At 45.3% G+C, this 24,154-nt stretch overlaps 1 protein-coding gene across 4 annotated transcripts in view; it reads right to left on the reverse strand.

Moving 5' to 3' along the window:
• Window positions 1-24,154, reverse strand: part of LAMA5 (laminin subunit alpha 5) — a 145,956-nt gene that overhangs the window by 52,543 nt on the left and 69,259 nt on the right. For all 4 annotated transcript variants that reach the window (XM_056547604.1, XM_056547605.1, XM_056547607.1 and 1 more), the window contains 21 exons: window positions 22,783-22,917; window positions 21,439-21,498; window positions 19,093-19,233; window positions 18,761-18,898; window positions 18,351-18,485; window positions 14,604-14,738; window positions 13,091-13,228; window positions 12,188-12,240; window positions 8,351-8,450; window positions 8,222-8,271; window positions 6,429-6,534; window positions 5,338-5,437; window positions 3,999-4,155; window positions 3,655-3,793; window positions 2,350-2,492; window positions 2,159-2,265; window positions 1,175-1,328; window positions 931-1,091; window positions 748-856; window positions 562-659; window positions 313-484 (listed from right to left, as the gene is read on the reverse strand). In XM_056547604.1, the coding sequence (XP_056403579.1) occupies window positions 313-484; window positions 562-659; window positions 748-856; window positions 931-1,091; window positions 1,175-1,328; window positions 2,159-2,265; window positions 2,350-2,492; window positions 3,655-3,793; window positions 3,999-4,155; window positions 5,338-5,437; window positions 6,429-6,534; window positions 8,222-8,271; window positions 8,351-8,450; window positions 12,188-12,240; window positions 13,091-13,228; window positions 14,604-14,738; window positions 18,351-18,485; window positions 18,761-18,898; window positions 19,093-19,233; window positions 21,439-21,498; window positions 22,783-22,917 (2,531 nt within the window). The remainder of the gene's footprint in view (window positions 1-312; window positions 485-561; window positions 660-747; window positions 857-930; window positions 1,092-1,174; window positions 1,329-2,158; window positions 2,266-2,349; window positions 2,493-3,654; window positions 3,794-3,998; window positions 4,156-5,337; window positions 5,438-6,428; window positions 6,535-8,221; window positions 8,272-8,350; window positions 8,451-12,187; window positions 12,241-13,090; window positions 13,229-14,603; window positions 14,739-18,350; window positions 18,486-18,760; window positions 18,899-19,092; window positions 19,234-21,438; window positions 21,499-22,782; window positions 22,918-24,154) is intronic.

Below are 24,154 nucleotides of genomic sequence, written 5' to 3' on the forward strand. Positions count from 1 at the left end.
ATCCTACTGCATAAAAGGACAGTAGTCCTATACATGCATGTGATGACTGAAGAAGTTTCAAGCCCTATATCAGCACCAGGCAAAACTGGGCAAGTGGTGGTAGTGGTAAACCATAAACTATAATAAGGTAAACATGTTATATAGGTCGCTATCAAAGAGCCAACATACACCTGGAGTTTGCTCTGGTGAGATACAAATTTCACACCAGGCAAAACAAATTCAAGCTACGGTACTCACTGTGCCTCCAATGAAAAGAGTAGGACTTACTCAAATTTTATTACACTGAATTTTATGCATACACAAAGCACACACCTCTGGGGACTGCAGCCGGATCAGCTTAGTGGCATCTACAGCTGTTGGAGGCAATGGCGCAGGGAGGGATGGCAGCTGCTGCCCATTGTTCGTTGTATCCGTTCCAGTTTTCCCCTCGGTCAACACAACAGACTGAGAAGGTTTATGAAATCTTGATGGAGTGCAAGAACCACTGTGGACAGAGATATTAGATGAGAAAGCTGGAAAAGGATTAAACGTAACAGTTGACATATGACCAACAGACTGCACCTGCTAGGGTTGAATGAACCATGAACGGAAATGCAATGAACTCTAGGCTCAATATACTCCAAAGTGTACCGATCAGCGGGGATTAAGAAGATCTTGCCCTGGAAAAGGAACAGATCAAGGATCAGCATGCAGTGTACATGTGGTGGGGCACAAGATTGAAAAACTTTCCTTCTAAACAGGACTAACCAAGTGCAGTTGTGTCTTGTCTGCTGAGAATCGAATGGTGACTTCAGTGGTGAGATCAAAAAAGGCCACTTTTTTCTCAGTGTCCAAGGCCACGCCACGGCAAAGGAAACTGTAACACAAGTGATCTGAGTCAACTCATGAGCTATTACTAAAAACAAACAGACAACCCGAATGTTGACTGACCTGTACTTGCAAGGATAGAAAGTGAAGGTTCCCTGTTGTGGAGGCATCTGGGGAGAGTTCACTGCCACATTAGTGGTCTGAAGCTCCTCCTCATTGGCATATTCAACAACAATGGCATACAAACCCGGATTGGGGACAGGCAGGTGGAACAAGACGTCAATCTAGAAGAACGTGTAAAGGTCAGTGACCAAGACGGATGTTTATGGTCAGCCTCTAAGTAAAAAAAAGAAGTCACAATACTCACATCACTTCCATAGCAGCCAATTAGCGGTGGATGTCGGGGAGTGATCTGCTCAGTCTGACAGGGTCTGGGAAGGCTGTTATCCATGCGGCAGATTCCTTCAGTGCCTTCCGATGATGGAAATTTATCCAGAGAGAGATATTTGTACAAGAGACAACTGAAACACATAATGGATGGATGTACTATCATCCAGATTCTATAAAGTAAAAATTTACACCTATTTTTAACAGACTATGCGAGCTACCAGCCATATCTCTGCTTGGCAATCCTATATATTGGTGCACTACATTCCTATATATTGCTGCACTACAAATAAGTTAGGGTACATTCTCACTTCAGAGCCAGTAAAGGACCTCACAGCATATTTTACCTAAAAGTATCACAATCTTTAAGTTTTAAAGGGGTATTCCAGGCAAAAACATCTTATCCCCTATCCCAAGGATAGGGTATAAGATGTCTGATCGTGGGGGGCCCGCTGCTGGGAAATGCCCCCCCCCCACGCGATCTCCCTGCAGCACCCGCATTGTATGCCAGGCTGTGCCTCTAGTTTCTGAAACCTCCGGGTTTCCGGGACTGGACAAGTGACGTAATACCACGCCCCCTCCATTCATGTCTATGGGAGGGGGCGTGATGGCCATCACGCCCCCTCCCATAGACATGAATGGAGGGGGCGTGGCTTGACATCACATCCCCAGTCCTGGAAACCCGGAGGTTTCCGAAACTAGAAACACAGATTGGCATAGAATGTGGGTGCTGTAGGGAGAGCGCGAGGGGGGGGTCCCAGCAGAGGGCCCCCCCCCCCCCCGCGATCTGACATCTTATCCCCTATCCTTTAGATAGGGGAAAATACGTTTTTGCCCGGAATACCCCTTTAATTTGACAATGCAGGTTGTACAGTGTTTGAAATTCATGCTACCTGTCAATTTCTGGTAAAACACAACATATTCGGCACATGTGACTGCACCCTGACCATATAGTTTTTCTTACTTTTGATTGCTCTGCTCTGGGGAGGGGGAATAGGTGCAGGCCTCAGTTACTTTCACCTGGAGAATCGGAGCCTCATAGTAAGCACTGGGAAGCAGGACCAGATAATCCTACAGATAAAGAAACAGAATGAGGAGCCAGAACTCAACCCAAGGAACCGCAGATGCCCACATGTGAGGAAGCTGGGGTCTTACCAGAAGAACATCCTCCACTTCAATGACTACAGACCACGTGTTTGGATTCAGGACAAAGGGTTCTCCAAAACTTCCATGGGGAATGGTGACAAAGGCCGGCTCTTTGCTTGGAGGGAATACGATCTGCTTGATCTGTTCAGAACCTACAAAGTAGGGTAACAGCTGTGTTTATTGCTTTAACAAGTAGTTAACGAATCAGTAATCAGCTCTAAGGGTATGATTACACTGTTTTTCTGCCACCGGTTATCATATCCATTGGCATTCCGCCAAAAACTGGATGCTGATGTATACTGTTAACGCGAGCAGTGGACCCCAATCTATGGCCGAATGGAGTTACCTAGTGACTCCTTTCGGAATGTATGCACTGTTTTAAAAGCGCAGCAGCCCCCCTTATGAGTCCACTTAACATAGCGGATACATCCCAACCGGAGTCACTAGGCGACTCTGTTCAGCAATAGAGGTAATTAGGGTCCGCTGCTCCTGTTAACAGTATACATCGACATCCTATTTTCGGTGGGATGCCAATGAAAAGGATTAACAGGGGCAGGACCGCAGTGTGATTGTACCATAATTTAGGAGGAATCCATCAGCAGGCAAACAGTTTGCATGTAGTGCCACCAAAGGAGAAATGAAGCACTGCACAGTTTCCATTAAAATCAATGGATTGTGTTGTGTGTTGACATGTTGGGTCCTTCAATTACCTCTATTGTTAGACCTGCTGGAGAAAGCTATTCAGAAAGCTATTCAGTGTGACCATCAATTGAGCACAGGGTGACATTTAGGAAAAACTCCATTCTAACTATAGCATAGCACACATAGGTTGTAAAACCTCCCATGGCTATGGACTGACTGACAGAGACTTTAGGGAACTCCCAAGGCTTCCTCACTCTAATATTAGAACACTATTACATGTGAAGGAATCTAATTCAACATTAGACTTATATAAGGGAACTATTATTAATGCAATACCCCATATGAAAAGATACTGAATGTTTTAGATTTATCACAAGTAATAAAGTTTTCACAGATGTCTTGTGATCAGTAGAGTTTTCAAATGATCTTCTCAACAAAGCTCTGTTACAGGCAGTGAGATAAATGAGCCATGTATAATGTTCCAGAACAAATATATCCAATTGGAGATCTGAGCGGCTTCATTTCCAACACATTTGTCACTAGAACTAGTGGCCGATCCTGTGTCCGCACTCCCATGCCTTTGCCTTGTCTAATGAGACATTCTGCAGCTAACAGAGCCTGACTGTCTGCTCTGTGGTATGTAGCACTTGTCACTGGCCGGGGGATACTTACAATTGGCACAAGCATTAAACTTCTTCTCTTCAATGAGTGACACCTTCCCATAGATACTGTCTACACCACGATTCACGTATCTGAACACAACACGGAAGAGGTCGGGGGAAGTCACGTTGATGGTCAATATGACCTTTGGCTGTAAATAAGGAGAATGTAATATAATCAGTCGAATGCTATATATACACAATATAACAATATGCAATATGTTATATTGCAATATTCTCAGCTAAACTATAGGGGTGCGTCTGGTGCCAAACTTGCTGACTATCTCCAATGACATCCAGCATCAAAGTGAATGCATATGAACAGAACTTTCCCATAACACCCATGATGTACAATACCTGGTATGGAGACATTTGAGCGTATCCTCTCCAACTAAAGTTTTCAAACTCCAGAGGGTTGTATCCGAAGCGCACCGGTCTTCCATCTGTTGTTCGCCCATCCTCCACTTCAAACCTCAGATGATGCAGGTCTGGAAAGTAATAGCCGTTGACTGGTCTGAGAAATAAAACCAAGAAGATTTGTGGTATCTGGTAGCGGAATTACGATATTCAAGTTGCCCAATATCTATAACTTTAATCATACTCTGCTTGTGTTTGTGACTCTTACATTTAGCACCCTAGTCTGCAGCTTTCCCCGTTGCTCCCGGCAGGGACGTGCACAGGTTGACTAGAAAGGGTGCTTGAGCCCCTGCCCTTTTGACGTTATACCTAAAAGTGCCCTGGACAGTGCTGGGCAGTCTAGCATCATTAAGTGGACATTTATATGAATAATTCTGGGAAGTGCCCTTTTTTTTCCAGATCCGTCCCTGCCCCCCCCAAATGTCTGTGCAAGTCCCTGGCTCCCGGGGTGTCCTCCTTTCATTCCTTCAGGACTATGATCTGATCACCTTTTTAACTTATTCTCCTATAGAAGATGCCTTTACCCAAAGGTCTATTTTCTCAACCCTGACACTTAGCAAGCAATGGGTATAATTCTGTGTAAGCATGCTCAGCCAAGAGCTATCTTCCATGTAAGGCATCTTAAAGGATTCAGTCCATTAACAGCATTTATCCCCTATGCTGCAAATAAGACCCTCAGCAATCTGAGCGGAGGTTCATAGATGCCCCTTCCGAACACTCTGGTGGCTACACAAGTACACTACCACTCCAATCACATGGTGCATTCCGATAGCTCCATTTCTAGGATTACTGGAGTGTTCCAGCTGTAGGACCTCTAGTGATTTATATTCTATAGTCTATCCATATGCGATTACTGCATGGTCCTCTTTGTCAGTGTAAAGAAAAAATCTGCAACTTTCTAATATACGTTGTTTCAATTCCCGCCCATTTCCAGACATCTGCTTGCTGTCAGTGAATGTAAACACTTCCTTCCAGAGGTCCCATGTGTTTCAATTCCAACAGCAAGCAGCGATCTTAAAAAAGGACTAGAACATTAAGGATATTTGTGGTCTGTGCTAGTTTTTATACAAAGCCCAATGTTTGTTCTTGTCCTCTGTCATGGCTACAGCTGACTTTCTTCTGTACAAACAGAGGTCAATTTCACTGTAATTTAATTAGAGGTGGCAGCTGCTGCAGAACGAGTGACAAGACGGTAACCTTCACCTACAGCCATTCATACAGTATTTTAAATACACTCATATGGTATATTAGATGCTATCTGCTCCTGAAAGAAACTCACTGGTTACACTGGGGTCCTTGCACATTCTCACGACACTGGCATTCACCAGTCTTCGCGTTACATGCCAAACCGACCGAGCCTCCGATGTCACACTGGCATCCTGCAGGGGGTAAACACCTGGTTAGTTCATTCTGCCAAGCTTAGGTCTGAGGAGGCAGTGTGAGGATATTTATAGGGGTCTTAGCTGTGGAATGCGGGGGAAGCATCCGCTCTCCTAGCAGAGAATTAAAGAGGAATTTCCAGATATCCAATTAGTGGGGAATTCATCACCAGGAGAGAAACAGGACTTGAGATTTGCAGAGGCTTAGAGAGTCAAAAGAGCAAAAAAAAAAAAAAAAAAAGTGACAACCACTTTTCTTGGGACAGTTGTCACTTCTCATCCTTAAAGGGGTATTCCGGGCAAAAACATTTTATCCCCAATCCAAAGGATAGGGAATAAGATGTCTGATCGTGGGGGGCCCACTGCTGAGAATCCCAGCGATCTCCCTGCAGCATTCTATGCTTGCTCTCCAGTTTCGGAAACCTCTGGGTTTCCGGGACTGGGGACGTGGCGACACGCCACGCCCCCTCCATTCATGTCTATGGGAGGGGGCGTGATGTGACATCACGTCCCCAGTCCCGGAAACCCGGAGGTTTCCAAAACTAGAGACGCAGTCCCCGCATAGAATGCGGGTGCTGCAGGGAGATCCTTTGGATAGGGGATAAAATGTTTTTGCCCGGAATACCCCTTTAACTTCAGCTCAATTCCTTACAATGCAGGTGCCAACAATGACACAGGCTAAGCTCCTCCCAGTAAGTAGATTAAACAAGCAGTGTTGGCTATCAAACAGTTAAGAAAGTACAGCTCCCATCATGCTGCCCAGCGCAGGATTGAAAGTGTTCCCCAAAATATGGCTCTCCAGTGCTTGCAAGACTAAAGTCCCATCATACTCTGAAAACTGCAAGACATGGAGTGTTTAACCATGACTTGTAATATTGTAATTTTGCAATAGTTAGTGAGCTGCAGGTTGAACAAAACCTAAAGATGACTATGCTCTTTATATTAACCCGAGGATGCGGTAGGATTTCTTAAAAGAGGACTTGTAGCCTACCCTGGCATCCAAAGTAGCTGTCAGGCTTTAGGTTGTAGTAACCATCCTTGCACTTGTTGCATGATCCACTGCATATGTTGGCTTTGCAGAAACATTGGCCTGTGACCTAGCAAACAGGGAACCAAACATTGAGGTGTTATTCACTTAGATAACTGATGAGCTCCACAACAAACAGATCTGTCAACACATAACTAATCTAAATAACATCAAGTCCTGCTCATATAAAGGGGTTATCCATGATAGCATGTAGCTGGGTCACACCATGACACACTAGTTAGTAAAGGACCAACAGATCCTAAGAATGAAGAAGCCTCTAGGCTAGTGGAGTACCTGTCCTTGGTGCCTTTGGTCTAGGAAATACTGACCCCCTGCATATACCTTGAACAAGTGAGACCCCATTGTCCCAACAAGAGACATAAAATGTTACTGTAAGGCTAGGTTCACACTACGGAATCTCCGTGAAGAAAATTTCCACCAGGAGATTCCAAGTGCGGCCAGCGCCGACTCAATCAGTGCGGTCACTGCAGTCTCCAATAGACTGCAATGTGTTCCGCGAGTATTTCCGCCTGAAGAATGAGCAACGCCATTCTTCAGGCGGAAATTTCCAAGCGGATTTTCCGTTCACAAATTCCGCTTCACAAATTCCAAAGTGTGAATTTGTGAACGGAAAAACCATTCACTACACTCTACATTTTAGTAAGCGGAATTTCTGCCTGCAATTTCAAAGCGGAATTGCAGGTGGAAATTCCGTAGTGTGAACCTAGCCTTACTGTCCCTTTAAAAAAAGAAGCTGGACAGCCAGGCACAATGAATCAATCTCAGCTGGCACCAATGTAACGGATATGAGAAAATCGACAGGATAACTTCCCCTTTACTGTCAGCCCAGCAGTCCTCATAAGTTTCATCTATCTGAAATTACACACACGCATCATGGTCTGTCCATCACCTCGAATAACCTCAGCATCTCTATGGGACATAGTTCAGCCACATCCATAACCCTGATAACTCCCACCCCTATACTTTAATATTAAAGGGTCCTTATTTGTTTGTGATAAGGTTGTCCAGGCAATGAAGAATTAAGGCCCATGATGCTTTATAGAGGACAACCTATCACAACCTACTTACTATACTGACCGTACAGCAGTGGTCTTCAACCTGCGGACCTCCAGATGTTGCAAAACTACAACTCCCAGCATGCCTGGACAGCCATCGGCTGTCCAGGCATGCTGGGAGTTGTAGTTTTGCAACATCTGGAGGTCCGCAGGTTGAAGACCACTGCGGCCTTCGTCATGATCCCCCCTTTATCATCACCGCCTGTCAATCCCTTCACCAGTGGTCTTCAACCTGCGGACCTCCAGATGTTGCAAAACTACAATTCCCAGCATGCCCGGACAGCCATCGGCTGTCCGGGCTTGCTGGGAGTTGTAGTTTTGCAACATCTGGAGGTCCGCAGGTTGAAGACCACTGCCGTACAGCATTCTGCAGACAGAGGGTCAAGGCTTGTTGCAGTGTATGGCTCCTGCAGCCATGTGAGCAGGACGAAGTTAGTCGAACGGAAAAGCATGTTTCCATTCATATGTTTAAGAAATTCTACTCCAAAACTATATTCTAAAACCTTCTCTAACGTTCTAAGTAATGTGACCAACAGGTAGGGCTATTCTGTTGCTCTGTAAGTATCATTTTTTATTTCCCCCCTAGAAAAAAAATGCGTGTAAAGCTACAAAAAAATATATAATTCCTGGTGTACAGCACATGCTATCAGAGGCAGATAAATAGTTAAATCATTTTCCTACCTGCCGACACTCTCCAACTCCATTTATTGTCCCGGAGCCGCAATCGCATCCTACAGAGAGATAGTCAGTCTGAGTCTATACAGTTATGTATTATCAGGTTTGAGATAACAATGGGGACAGGATTCTTACGTTTGCAGCCATTGGGGTGCTCGGAGGAGAGGTCCCAGTATAAGGGTTTACACTTGTCGCAGGCTGTGCCCTCCACATTTTCCTTGCATTCACAGGAGCCCTGGAGGATACAAGAAAACAGAATGAGGCTATGAAAGATCCATAGGGGGCTCCACATACTAGTCCATATGGGAATGAGCATACTTGTATTAGAAGAGAGTTAACAGGCACTCTACCCTCGAGCCCCCTGCACTCCTCCCATGGCCCAGCTTTGCCCTCCCCACACCTTTAAAGGACCAGTGCCTGACTGGTAACCCTTTGGCTGCCAGCAATGCTTAAATCATCACCATCACTGCCCATAAGATCTCCTGCTCTGCTCAATGACACTTGTCATTTGATGCCAGAGACTGAGTGCATTCCAAATGCTTGCTCCAGGAAAACAGCTGTGACCCTGCTGCGGGACCCCGCTCCGATTCTACCCCTCATGTCTTCACTCACACGTCACCACTACACTAATGCAAGCTCAGCATGGTCTCAGCTTCTCAGCAAGTTCAACTAATGAGGCCTTTACTTCCTATTCCCAATGTCTACAGGATGGTGAGAACCATCTTATTAGACCGACAGTACCTACTTCAAGGGCCATTAACTCCCTTCTTCCAAAAAGAAGAAAACAATTCTTAAGAGCCCTATTTAGTGAAGTTTCATATGACTTTTCTCTAGATAGACACTGCTTGTAAAGTTGCATATAAAGTCACACTTACCGTATATACTCAAGTATAAGCCGAGTTTTTCAGCACGATATTTCGTGCTGAAAACGCCCCCCCCTAGGCTCATACTCGAGTGAACTCTCCACCTATCAATCCCTTCTCAGTGGTCTTCAACCTGCGGACCTCCAGATGTTGCAAAACTACAACTCCCGGCATGCTGGGAGTTGCAGTTTTGAAACCTCTGGAGGTCCGCAGGTTGAAGACCCCCCTTTAAATCTCTACTCACCTCCCCTTGGTGGGAAGGAAGGGTGAGCTGTTCCGGGCCATCTATGCTGCAGGGACCGTCCGGTGGGGAGGGTTAGTCGTTCCGGCCTGTCCATTTTCACAGGGAGGGCCTCTTCTCCGCTCTGGGCCCGGCCTAGTGACGTTGCCTTGACGATGATGCACAGGGACGTCCGTGCGCGTCACTAGGCAGGGGCTGGGCCCAGAGCGGAGAAGAGGGCCTCATTGTGAAAATGGACAGGACGGAACGACTAACCCTCCCCACCGGACGGTCCCTGCAGCATAGATGGCCCGGACCAGCACACCCTTCCTTCCCACCGAGGGGAGGTAAGTAGAAAACGAAAGGAGGGTCTGGATGATGACGAAGGCCGCAGTGGTCTTCAACCTGCAGACCTCCAGAGGTTTCAGAACTGACACTCCCAGCATACCCGGACAGCCGATGGCTGTCCGAGCATGCTGTGAGTTGTAGTTTTGCAACATCTGGAGGTCCGCAGGTTGAAGACCACTGATGATGGGATTGACAGGCGGTGATGATGAAGGGGGGGGGGATGATAACATGGGGGGGATGATGTATTTCCCACCCTAGGCTTATAGTCGAGTCAATAACTTTTCCTTGGTTTTTGGGGTGAAATTAGGGGCCTCGGCTTATATTCGGGTCGGCTTATACTCAAGTATATACGGTAGTTTCCAGAAGCAGTAATACTGACAACATCAGTTGGCAACCAGAAACAGATACGAGCAATACAGAATTGATGCTCTGATCTTCAGTAAATGTAGGGAGCTGTAAATCTGTTCATTTGTGCAGTAACCTATTTCTCAAATACAGATCTAATTTAAAAACCGCTAAATATATTGAATAAACTTCACAGCGATTTTTTATTTTTTTTATTTTAGGGGAAGAACAAATGTAGCAATTTTTCTAAAATGATGCAGCGTGAACCTGGATTATAGGGGTCAAGGATTTTAATTCTTGTTTTTGCCTGCAGAAAATTTAGACACCTACTGCGGAGATCCCCCATAGATTACAGCTGATGGTTAGGGTTCATAGTATCTGTATAGGCTATTTTAACCCCTTAAAGGGGTAGTCCAGTGGTGAAAAACGTATCCCCTATCCTAAGGATAGGGGATAAGTTTGAGATCGCGGGGGGTCCGACCGCTGGGGCCCCCTGCGATCTCTCTGTACGGGGCCCCGGCTCTCCGGACAGATAGCGGGTGTCGACCCCCGCACGAAGCGGCGGCCGACACGCCCCCTCAATACATCTCAATGGCAGAGCCGGAGATTGCCGAAGGCAGCGCTTCGGCTCTGCCATAGAGTTGTATTGAGGGGGCGTGTCGGCCGCCGCTTCATGCGGAGGTCGGCACGCCCCCTTCCCGCGGGCTGTCGGGGCTCCATACAGGAGATCGCAGGGGGCCCCAGCGGTCGGACCCCCCGCGATCTGCAACTTATCCCCTATCCTTAGGATAGGGGATAAGTTGTTCACCACTGGGTCACCACTGGACTACTCCTTTAAGGACCAAGCCCATTTTAACCTTAAGGACCAGGCCAATTTTATATTTGCGTTTTCTGTTTTTCCTCCTCGCCTTCTAAAATCCATAACTCTTTTTATATTTCTATCTACAGACCCATACAAGGGCTTGTTTTTTGCGTGATTGTAATTTGTAATGAAACCTCTCATTTTACCATAAAATGTACGGCGAACCCAAAAAATAATTTTTTTAGGGAGGAAATTTTAATGAAAACCACAATTTTACACATTTTGGAGGGTTTTGTTTTCACACTCTACACATTACGGTAAAAATGATATGTTCTTTATTCTGTGGGTCAATACGATTAAAATGATACCCATGGCTAGATACTTTTATATTTTTGTACCGCTTAAAAAAAATCTAAAACTTTTTGTACAAAATCAGTAATCTAAAATTGCCCTATTTTGATCCCCTATAACTTTTTCATTTTTCGGTATATAGGGCGGTATGAGTGCTCATTTTTTGTGCCGTCATCTGTACTTTTTATCGATACCACATTTGCATATATAAAACTTTTAGATCATTTTTTATAAAAAATTTTTGGGAGTAAAGTGTGACAAAAAAAAGCAGCATTTTTGGAATTTTTATTATTATTTACATTTACGCCATTCACCGTACGGGATCAATAACATTATTTTGATAGCTTGGACATTTACGCACACGGCGATACCAAATATGTTTATAAAAAAAAAAAAAGAAGCTTTTTGGGGGTAAAATGGGAAAAACAGACAATTTCCATCTATATTGGGGGAGGGGACTTTTCACTTTTTATTTTTACATTTTTCAACTTTTTTTTTTTACACTTTTTATGTCCCCGTAGCGGACTATCTATAGCAATCATTTGATTGCTAATACATTTCAGTGCTAAGCATAGAGCATAGCACTGATCAGTATTATCGGCTATCTTCTTCTCTGGTCTGCTTGATCTCAGACCAGAGCAGAAGACGCCGGAGACGGGCGGAGGCAGGTGAGGGGACCTCAGTCCGTCATTACAGATGATCGGATCTCCACGGCAGCGCTGCAGACGATCCGCTCATCTATTTTAACATGCACATTGCCGCAGATGCCGTGATCTGAACTGATCACGGCATCTGAGGGGTTAATGGCGGACATCCACGCAATCGCGTATGTCGGCCATTACCGTCGGGTCCCCAGCTGCTGCTAGCAGCCGGAACCTGCCATGTATGATGCGAGCACTGTTCCGATGCGAGCAGTCATACACAGGACGTAAATGTACATCCTGGTGCGCAAAGTACCGCCAAACCAGGATGTATATTTACGTCCGTGGTCATTAAGGGGTTAAAGGAATATCAAAAGAACTTACACCTAAACTTAACTTTACCTCTGGAGAATCAATGCTGACAGAGCTAGATCCAGCTGGATTACAGGGTCCCACTGAAAGAAAAATAAAAAAGAACTATAATGCCTGAAATATTTCCTCTCTGAAGAGAGAATCCATGTGTCATGCCAGATCTAGGCTAGTCTTGTCTAAATGTTCAACAGCATTAGTAAATGTGACACAATGTATTTGCCAGGAGTGTTGCTTTTTAGAGCTACTCCAGTGGGAAAAAAATTTTTTATCAACTGGTGCCAGAAAGTAAAACAGATTTGTAAATTTATATAAAAATCTTAATCCTTCCAGTACTTATCAACTGCTATATGCTACAGAGGAAGTTATTTTCTTTTTGAATTTCTTTTCAGTCTGACCACAGTGCTCTCTGCTGACATCTCTGTCCATGTCAGGAACTCTCCAGAGTAGAAACAAATTCCCATAGCAAACCTTTCCTGCTCTGGACAGTTCCTGACATGGACAGAGGTGTCAGCAGAGAGCACTGTGGTCCGACAGAAAATAAATTAAAAAAGAAATGAACTTCCTGTGGAGCATACAGCAGCTGATAAGTACCCCTTTATAGGAGAACTCCAGAATAGAAAAATTGTCCTCCATACTGCCGTCAGTAAAAAAATAAATAGATACATACCTTCCTTCGCTTGCCCGTGCCTCCGGTATCCCACTCCAGTCTCCGCTGCGATCCTCTTCCTGGTTGCCGGTGGTCGACGAGTCATACTGCACTCAGCCAATCACCGGCTGCAGCGAAGTCCCGACTCGGCCGGCGATAGGCTGAGCGGCAGTGTGACAATTTCCAGCTGGTACCTGCTCCAGGAGTATGGAGGACAATTTTTCTATTCTGGAGTTCTTCTTTAAGTCTATCCTAGAGATGGTAACTGTAGACAAGCCCTTTATTACCTTCACAGTTTGGAAATCCATATGTTCCACTGGAACAGGTGTCACATCTTAGTCCGGTAACTCCAAGGCGACACCTGCACTGTCCGCTCTGTGGGTCACACATGCTATGGACAGAGCCCTCTCTGGAGCAATGGCAAGCTGTATAAAGAAGAGACAGAAAGGACAACAATGTACAGCAAACCTAGAACTACTCACTCCATCATGGAAATAAAAGGGCTGGAGTGGGCTGTCTGGGCTGAGCAACCTGATGCTGAGTCTACCCTACATGAGAAAAGGACATTAGTACTTTTCTTTCATTGCCTATGTGATACTCTAAAAGTCAGCCTTCCACAACAACAACTGAGATCAAAGATAACAATTTAGCCCCTTAAATGCTTCTGTTAACAGTGATCAAAACAAAAATACGGGGGCTCCCTTCCATCCAGTGCCAAACCCTGTAAGTTAAATAAAAAAGAAAATAAATTGCTTTTTATACTGTTTTTGTTTGTTTTGCATTACCCTCCAATAACATATTATGAAATTGAAAGATATATGTATCCAAAAATGGTGGTATTAAATCATAATACTAAAACACAAAGAGAAAAAGAAACACATAGCCGCACATCCACAATTTGTATTGTGATCTACTTGGTTCTCAGCATAAATTCAAAAACCAACAGGTTGTTAGCATACGTTTTGATCAAAAAGTACTAAGTAGTACTACTTATTTAAAGTGCCTAACCTAACACTGGCGCAGTGCCGGGCAGCAAGCACCACCCCCGCGACACCATGCCCACAAGGGGAGCGACGCAGTGGCCAGGCAGCCCTACTGCTGCCCAACCAAGCCCCTGGCTCCAGGCCTCTTCACCCCACAGACAAAGCATCACGGTGACAATGATCACCGCAGATCACCACGCCAGTGTGAACACCTACCATGTGCTCCCTGCCAAAGGGCTAAGAGAATGTTAGGAGGAAACCCATATGTATTTTGATGCTTTGTCTGTGGGGTGGGGTGGCCCGGAGCCAGGGGATTGGTCGAGCAGCAGTGGGGCTGCCTGGCCACTGGGTCGCTCCCCCTGTGGGCATGGTGTCGCGGTGGTTGTGGCCGCCGCCACGCCAATGTTGGGTTAGGGACCCACTCTAAATAGGTGGTCTTGACGTGGCGAGTGGACTTGTACTTTTTGATCAACATGTATACTAACAACCTGTTAGTATTTGAACTTATGCAGAGAAGCAAGTAGATCAAAATACAAATTGTGGATGTGCGGCTGTGTTTTTTTTCTCCATGTTTTTTTTTTAATCATAATACAACTCATCTCGCCAAAAACATTACGAAAGTAAATGAGAAAAAAATGTTATGGCTGTCATAACACTTTGAGGATAAAATTTTTATTGTGGTCCCTTGAGTTCAAATAAGACAATATGAACCCTCAGACCCAGAATGGTTGTACACCCTTTGGTCTGATACACCCTTAGAACTGGAAATACCATGTTCTCACTCTATTGGCCGATGCTATGTGCAATGAATACTCACGTGTACAGGCAGGGAACCCATAGTATGCAGGGGCACACTGGTTGCAGGTGAGTCCTGTAAAACTGGGGTGGCACTGGCAGTGTCCTGTCAGAGTGCAGTTATTGTCCAATGCCCCTCGATGATCACAAGAACAAACTAAGAGCAAAAAATGAAATAAAAAAAAGAAACCTGTCTCTAAACCGATACATCAGATTAACAAAGTACATACATAACATTCTTCTCCACATATTAATTATCAAACCATATCTGCCAGTTGTCTGGTGTACAAAAGTCACAAATTTCAACTTTTCAACAAATATCTGATTGCGATCTCCGTGCAGCACCCGCATTCTATGCGGACTGCATCTCCAGTCTCGGAAAGCTCTTTGTTTGCGGACTGGGGACGTGACATAAGGTCATGCCCCCTTGTGTCGTCATGCCTTTTGGGGGATTCTGTTTCTATGCCGTAGATTTTTCGGTAAAAATTACACACTCTTTATTCTGTAGGTTCATACGATTAAAATGATACCCTACTTTTATAGGTTCGATTTTGTCGTACTTCTGAAAAAAATCATAACTACATGCAGGAAAATTTATATGTTTAAAATTGTCATTTTCTGACCCCTATAACTTTTTTATTTTTCTGCATATGGGGCAGAATGAGGGCTAATTTTTTTGCGCCGTGATCTGAAGTTTTTAGTGGTACCAGTTTTCTATTGATTGGACTTGTTGATCGCTTTTTATTCATTTTTTCATGATGTAAAAAGTGACCAAAAATACACTATTTTGGACTTTGGAATTTTTTTGCACGTACGCCATTGACTGTGCGGTTTAACTCATGATATATTTTTACAATTCGGACACTTCCGCACGCGGCGATACCACATATGTTTATTTTTATATACACAGTTTTTTTTGTTTTTTTTTTAAATGGGAAAAACTTTTATTAGGGGAGGGGTTAAATGATCTTTATTCACTTTTTTTTTCCACTTTTTTTTTGCAGTGTTATAGCTCCCATAGGGGGCTATAACACTGCACACACTGATCTTTTACATTGATCACTGGTTTCTCATAGGAAACCAGTGATCAATGATTCTGCCGCTTGACTGCTCATGCCTGGATCTCAGGCACTGAGCAGTCATTCGGCGATCGGACACCAGGAGGCAAGGTAGGAGACCCTCCTCGTGTCCCACAGCTGTTCGTGATGCCGTGATTTCGCTGTGGCGATCCCGAACAGCCCCCTGAGCTAACCGGCAGTGATTTACTTTCACTTTAGATGTGGCGTTCAACTTTGAACGCCACGTCTAAAGGGTTAATAGCGTGTGGCACCGCGATCATTGCCGCTCGCTATTAGCCACGGGCCCCGGCCGTTGTTAGAGGCCAGGCCCGACCCGCTATGCCATGGCAGCTTTCCCACCTCAGGAGGCTGTTTGTTGATGTACTTTTCCTAAAGACTGTGGTATTATGCCCTCCCTGTTCATTTTTTGTGATACTGACATCCAGGAATGCCAGGGTGTCCGTGTGTATTTCAAATGTAAACCCTAGTCCTATGTCATTATGATTCAGGGACTGTATAAATTTAATGAAGTCCCCCTTAGGGCCTGCCCACAGCACAAAGATGTCATCAATAAATCGCGACCAAAATATTGCATTTTCATACAGTTCCTCTCTCACCCACAAAAGCGGTAGTAGCCTCCCACCAGCCCAGGGTAAGGTTTGCGTACAATGGGGCACACAGACTCCCCATCGCGGTACCCCTGAGCTGGTGGAAGTATCGCCCGTTAAAGATGAAGAGGATGTAATGGAGGAGTTTGATGACAAATTGGCTGTGGGCTTGATGATGAATGCCTTGAGATGATAAATAGCGGGAGACTGCACCAATACCGACACTGTGGGGATGGAAGAGTAAAGTGCCTCCACATCTATAGAGGCCAGTAAAGTGTCGCCATCCACTGTTAGTCCTTCCAACTTCCTCCATAAGTCTAACATATCTCGCGTTTATGATGAGAGAGATAGTACAAAGCCTCTCAGACCTTATCTAGGTAAATACCAACATTCTGCCCAAGACTCCCAATGCCCAACACAATGGGTCTACCTTTAAGGGGGGGGGGAAGTACCTTTATGAACTTTGGGCAGTGCGTAGAATGCCGGTACAGTGGGAGTCTCAGGCAAAAGAAATTCTCATTTCTAGCTGCAACCAGAATTTCTCTCAATTCCTCACAGTATCTTGAAGTAGGCTTACCGGGTAAAATTTCATATGTGGTACGGTCATCTAATAGACAATAGCACATCTTTAGATATGACACTCGGTCAAAGAGGACCACATTGCCCCCCTTGTCTGAGGGCTTAATTATGGGATCTTCATCCCTTTCTAGTTCTGATATCGCCACACATTCTTGATGTGACAAATTATGATGAGTGGCTATAGGGGAAGCAGACAAGGACCTCAGATCCCTAGAGACCAAATCTGTGAAAACTTCTATCACAGAAATATCTCCCACCGGTGGCATAGTAAGACTTTTGAGCTTGCAGTCAGTATATGGGCCTTGTCCTTCACTACTCTCATTCTTGTCCAGTAAGGACACTAGGTTGTTAATGGCTCTGCGTTCAGTTTCTGAGATGCCTTCCTCTCTTTGTACTCTTCTTTCGAGCATTTTAAACAATTTGTGCCATCTTAACTTACACGAGAACAAGTTAATGTCCTTGGTCCATATAAAGAGGTCATAATGGGTGGTAGGTACAAAAGATAACCCCCTACTAAGGACATCCAGTTGATGCTGCGTAAGAGAGTGTTGGGACAGATTAATAACTTGGTAGCAGTTATTATCAGCTATGCCGGGTATCTCCCCCTTTCCGGGCATTGGCGGAGTTGGTTTTGGTCCTTGGGACCCTCCCCTAAAAAAGGGGGGAGTTGATTGCCCAGCACAGACTGATAAGAGGAGGATGCTGAGCCAGAGGGGGGTATGTACCCCGATTGCCCCTTCCCCATACTTCTTGGGTTTGTGCAAGGTAGTTGTAGGAGGGTGACCTGTTCAATGTATTACAAGACCTATAGCCACGCCTTGGTCTACGCCCTCTAGGCTGCCCTCGTCCCCTCTCTGTTCTGCTCCGGGATCTATCCGTATCAGAGAGATCTGTATCGGAAGTATATTAGTAGAAGCAGAGCAAGAAATTGCAGTGTTGTCCCATTCAGGTGAAAGAAACAATGCTGCAGTTAATTGCATTGGTACTACTAAAAGCACAATGAATGCAAGGGTAAGTAGACAATAAAGAGGAAAGGGCTGCAGTCTCTTTAATACAGCTGGCTGATGGGGGTAACAGGAGTGAGACCATGGCAATCTCAAACCTGGGAAATAGGCCATCAGTTGTTACAGGCTGGATAACCCCTTTAGGATCAACATAAAAATGCAGATTTTTAAGATTTGTACCTGATACATAATACTGTATCCTAAGATCTTCTTCTGTGTTGCACATACAATAAAACTTGAATTGTTTTCATTAAAAGGCTGGTCTTTGATAAATGTTATGCATGTGGAATCCCCCTTACCACGTTACATCTAAAAATAGTCTTTAGGAATATTGCCGCTCAATTTTGCACAAAAATGGAAATGGTTTCTGCCACGAGAAAGCAGGAAATCTGCTTCTTTGAGCTTACAGCCCTTAGCATCCCCTACTGGTTCAGTGTCAGTATCTCTGAAAAGCTGATCTAGAAGAAGCAAAGAAGCAAAGAGCTGATCTAGAAGAGGAATCTGAAACCCTCTCTCATACCTTGGCAGTAGGGGTAGGAGTGATATCCCACTGAGCACTGCTCACATCTCGGACCATCATATTCTGGCTTACAGTAACAGCGCCCCCTCTCATCACAGCCTTCGGGTAAAGTGCCTACAGGGCTGCACCCACACACTGGCAAAAGACAAAATGGAAACATATAATCATTGCAGGGACTAGTTACTGTGAGGTTTTGCAGCATTTAGACTTTGCTCATTCACTACTGGATGTTACCCGCACCCCAAAAACACAAAGTCAGGATTACGTTAATAAATGGGACTGTAAAGCAAAGCAGGAAGTATGTAGTGTCCTGGTCATTCACCCCAGTGTAAATGTAGGACATTAGAAGTCCCCAAACCACTTGAGACTCTTCATAGAAAATGCTGAGAACAGATAAACAATGGACTCACATTGGCACAGGGGATAGTTGAAATAGCCCGGAGCACATCTATCACAGAACGTTCCCTCGAATCCAACCCGACACAAACACAGTCCGCTGTCCTTATCGCAGCTGCCATCATACACGCCGGGGCCAGAGCACTGACACTCTGTGGGTCACAGGAGTAAAGGTCAGAGGAAGAAACATAATGGAAAAGACAAAAAGACAGGAAATAAGGAGGGGGACAGCAAAGCAGAGTATGGGGGAGGCTGTAGTCATCTGGTACTTCTCATATATACTTAGCAGAGGGTTTGTAGCATCTGCACTGTTATTAAGTTGCTAGCACTGTATTAGCAGACTCACCTTGGCAGGTGGCACCATAGTAGCCAGGGGCACACGTGTCACAAGCCTCTCCATGGAAGTTGTATTTGCAAATACAGGTGCCAGTAGATGAGTCTCGGCGACATGCATTTCCTTCAGTTCCAGCTACGTTACAATCACAGGCTGGGGAGGAAGATAGAGTACTGTCACTTGCTGTACTGTCTGTGCATTACCAGCATACAACCTACTATTACTCTGCATAATGACTTGCAGGTTTACTATAGGAAAGGACTAGATTGGTTGTAGGGGACAAATGTAAGTCATGCCTGACTATTGGAAACATTCAAAGTAATTCTCAGGCCCAAGGCCTAAGTGTGGAATCAATCCTTAGGTATTTTAAGTGGCTATGTATATTTGTGTATAGTACAGTTTTATTGGAGCCTGTATTATAACCTGATGATGTGACAAGGTACCCTGGATCAGGACCCAGGATACCACCAACAATAAGCTCAGGTCATAATAACTAAGGATGAGATAAGAATCCCAGACCTGACCGGTCATGCAGTGGAGGCTTTTGAGGTGATTTGGGGGTCAGTCACCTAGCCCTCAATGCTGGATAACCATGATGGTCCAACCCCCACTTGACCAATCCAGGAAAGGTAGGGGGAGGAGGGAGAGGTTTTACCCTTGGATTCAGCTATATCATATTGATGCTAAGAGCATTTCTTTGTTACAAACTTGGCGACATCTTGGAAACTATACCATCAAGGATATCTCACAAGGACTTCTATGCACCAATAATCATATGTCAGGACTTTCTTGTGTTTATCCCATTTTAGTTTCCTGAATTGTCTTGTTGCACTCCTGCTTATCTTTTTGTAACCTGTCATTTATTTCTGTATTCTTGTACATAGCACTGTGATACCTTTTATTTTTGCAAGCAAAGAAGTATATAGTCCAGCTCACTCCCTCAGCCCGTCGCGCCAGGACCGGCGTGGGCAACACCGACTGGAACCGACAAACAAAAGCAAAATGTCCAGCGCGAATATCAAGGAACAGGATGTTTTATTCCAATAAAAGCCAAAAAGACGAGGAGAACATGACAAGGTGACGCGTTTCGGTCCTAAAACTGGACCTTAGTCATACACATTTTCTTTTTATATGAAATGTTTAATTAAGCTCTGGTCTTTGATCTCTAAACATGACCTCACCTTCCTAAAGGAAGATCTGGTGAAACACGTTTATCAAAGGGTAAATAAGTGACTTGCTAGAACTAGTAACAGAGACCCAGTGCTCTGGTGGCATTAACCCTTGCACTTTTACACTCTCTACAGTGTCTCAGCTGGACCGGCAGGGTGTGATCGTAAAAGTAATGTTTGTACATAAGTGCTATTAGCCTATCCAGGACAGGATAAATATATCTGTAGCTGTAACTTTATTAAAGGGGTAGTCCAGTGGTGAAAATCTCATCCCCCTATCCTAAGGATAGGGTATAAGTTTGAGATCGCGGGGGGGTCCGACCGCTGGGGCCCACTGCGATCTCTCTGTACGGGGCCCCGGCTCTCCGGCCAGATAGTGGGTGTCGACCTCCGCACGAAGCGGCGGCCGACACGCCCCCTCAATACATCTCTATGGCAGAGCCGGAGATTGCCGAAGGCAGCGCTCCGGCTCTGCCATAGAGCTGTATTGAGGGGGCGTGTCGGCCGCCGCTTCATGTGGAGGTCGACACGCCCCCTTCCCGCGGGCTGTCGGGGCTCCGTACAGGAGATCGCAGGGGGCCCCAGTGGTCGGACCCCCCGCGATCTCAAATTATCCCCTATCCTTAGGATAGGGGATAAGTTGTTCACCACTGGGTCCCACTGGACTACTCCTTTAAGCTTACAGAGAATTGTACACTGATATAATGAAACAAGCCCTTCGCTACAGGGGTATAACTAAGAATTTACAGGCCCCTTGCAAAAACCCATAGAGTTCTTTACACTTAAGCAGTGCAAATAGTAGCATGATCGCTTTTACTTGAGAGGAGTGTCCTATATCACAGCATAAAGTAGAACCCACATAGTGGTGCTAGACACATCATAGTGTTCCTGTACTTGATTTGGTCCCTGACGCTAAACAACCCCTACAGCAGCTAAGGGGGTCTTAGATATGGATCTACTTACACCTATGCAGGCCTAGATCAGGAAAAAGTTTTTCATCCCCTGACAATAAGCAGAGATACTATCGAAACTTCACACAAAAATTGTAACCACAATTTACATTAACTTTCTCACTGGCAGATCTTGCATGTATACTATATTACGTCTTGATATTCGCCTGTCTGAGGGAGAAAGCATTTTTTTCTTAGTTCAGGATAACGTTTTAAAATAAAGAAAATATTATTCTTACTAATAATCTCCCCTGCCGGCTGCTTCTGCGCCCCTGTATCGTCAGATGTGTCTGGAACAGCTTATGGGAGAAAGGGAGAGAGAGAGGAGTCATGAAAAGTTTACAGGACTCACAGCACCATCAAGTGTTATATATCAGGTACTACACCCTACATCCTAAACCACCCCCACTATCTGCTGTAGGCTAAATCTCCTAATGTCAGGTGTTCGTCTGCTGAATTAAATTTTATGCCAGTGTTGTCTAACCTGGGTTCCACAGCGGTTGAGAAAACAACAACTCCGATCATGCCCGAGAGCCTCCAGCAAATACCAAAAAAACATAAATGAATTATGGCAATTGCAATGTAAATGAACAGAGCCAAAAGATGGCAATATACATTAAATAAGTCAAACCTTCCAACTAAAAAAGGTTTATGAAGACCTCTCGACTTTCCCCATCAGCAGAGAAGGATCGTGCATATTGAATTTCAACTACCCAATCCTGCTATCCTTGGGAGATAATCTGCCAACAGAGGAGTCAGACAGTGTGAGTATGCATGTACAGTGACCCCCCGACCTACGATGGCCCCGACATACGATCATTTCAACATACGATGGCCTCTCAGAGGCCATCGCATGTTGAAGGCAGCATCAACATACAAAAATTTTTATGTCGGGGCCATCGCATAAACGGCTATCCGGCAGCGCAGACTGCTTCAGCTGCCACCGGATAGCCGTTTACGGTGCCCCGTGTGGTCCGCTGACGATCACTCACCTGTCCTCGGGGCTCCATAGCATGCTCCTCTGTATCCCCTGCATCGCCGGCGCTCTCCTTCGTCGTCATCACGTCGCCGCGCACGCCGTCCCGTCATCCAATAGGAGCGGCATGCGGAGCGACGTGATGGCGGCGACGGAGAGCAACGTTCCCAGGCAGCAGAGACCTTCCCGGAGCGTCGGGGACACAGCGACAGCGATGCAGGGCGACATCCAGGGCATCGGTGACGGTCCGGAGCAGCGAGGACACGTGAGTACAACATCCAATACCAGTGGTTTTCAACCTGCGGACCTCCAGATGTTGCAAAACTACAACTCCCAGCATGCCCGGACAGCCGTTGGCTGTCCGGGCATGCTGGGAGTTGTAGTTTTGCAACATCTGGAGGTCCGCAGGTTGTAGACCACTGTCCTATACTTTACATTGCAGGGATCCCTCAACATGCGATGGTTTCAACAAACGATGGTTCATTTGGAACGGATTACCATCGTATGTTGAGGGACCACTGTATATGGTGGGATCAAGAGAGAGCTGTTGGCTGGCAGAGAATTCACCTGACCGATATCCAGGATGTATGGCTAGAGTCAGACTTACGATAACACTGGGGGAAATCCATATATCCTTCTGCACACGATCTGCAGTCTGCGCCTGTATAGTTGGGTTTGCAGTAACATCTTCCGGTAAGGTCCTCACATGTTCCACTCATAAATTCAGAGTCACAGGCACAACCTGCAAGGAAACACAATGTAAGACACCAAGTGAATTCAGAGTATTTTCCATGTCCAGCTCTATAGATTGGGCCTACATTATAGGACTTGTCTCATACTAGCTTCCTTAAGGAGAAAGGGGCATAGTTTTCTATTAGCCAGAGAAAAAGAGTTGCAAAAAAGATAACAACTTTGAGCAACCATATATTATAGTTGGATAAAAAGTACAAAGATTGTGTGATCAAGCTGTGAAACAACTTTCACCGGCGGGCTCCCAGGAGAATGTCTGTTGCTCTCCATGTGCCTGGCTTCCTTGGAGAGAAAGGGCCCCTTCCTTGTTGTTCCGATTCCTTTTTCTAGAAAGAGACTGTGCAGAACTCCTTTCTCCAGGGAACTGCATTGTCAGCAATTAAGGGGGGTATTGACCGAATGGATCAGGGAAAGCAAGCGGAAATAAACACTAGACCTTTCGGTCCTAGGTGGGGAGGGGGTGGGGGACATTAGATTCCATTTTAGCGGGCTCATTTTTAAATATTTATTCAATGTATGCTACTGATCAGGAGTCTTGCGGTTCCATTCATGGGGAGCTGCTGAACCCATGAGAATCGCCTTGACCTGATAAGAACCTCCTTTAATATAAAGCTGCAGAAGTCAATGGAGAGGAAATTAGGTGTGGTCTTTACAGTGCCAGCTGGGTACAAAGATGGCTGGCTAGGGCCCACAGTTACTAGTTTATATAGCATCATATGGGAATACATGCAGATCTAGTTTCCAAAGGAGAGCGAAATAAATCCAATGCTGTGCTGTTTATTCGGTATAGTAGTTACATTGGCAACATACAGTCAGATGGAGCGGCAGGGCAAGAGGTGTAGCAGAGCCCCGTCCAAAGCGACGGCGCCGTTTCACGCCCACTGGGCGTTTCTTCAGACCAGGAATTGACTGGTCAATTCCGGGCCTGAAGAAACGCCCAGAGGGCATGAAACGGTGCCGTTGCTTCGGACGGGGCTCTGCTACACCTCTTGCCCTTCCGCTCCATCTGACCGTATGTTGCCAATGTAACTACTATACCGAATAAACAGCACAGCATTGGATTGGTGAGTGAACCGCTTCTTTATTTCGCTCTCTTTTGGAAACAATTTATAACTGTACTCTTATAGCGTGACCACCACCATATATCCTGCTTAACGGGGTACTACGCCCCTAGACATCTTATCCCCTATCCAAAGGATAGGGGATAAGATTTCAGATCGCCGGCGTCC

Source organism: Hyla sarda, chromosome 12 (genome assembly GCF_029499605.1).
Source record: "Hyla sarda isolate aHylSar1 chromosome 12, aHylSar1.hap1, whole genome shotgun sequence".
Lineage (NCBI taxonomy): Eukaryota > Metazoa > Chordata > Amphibia > Anura > Hylidae > Hyla > Hyla sarda.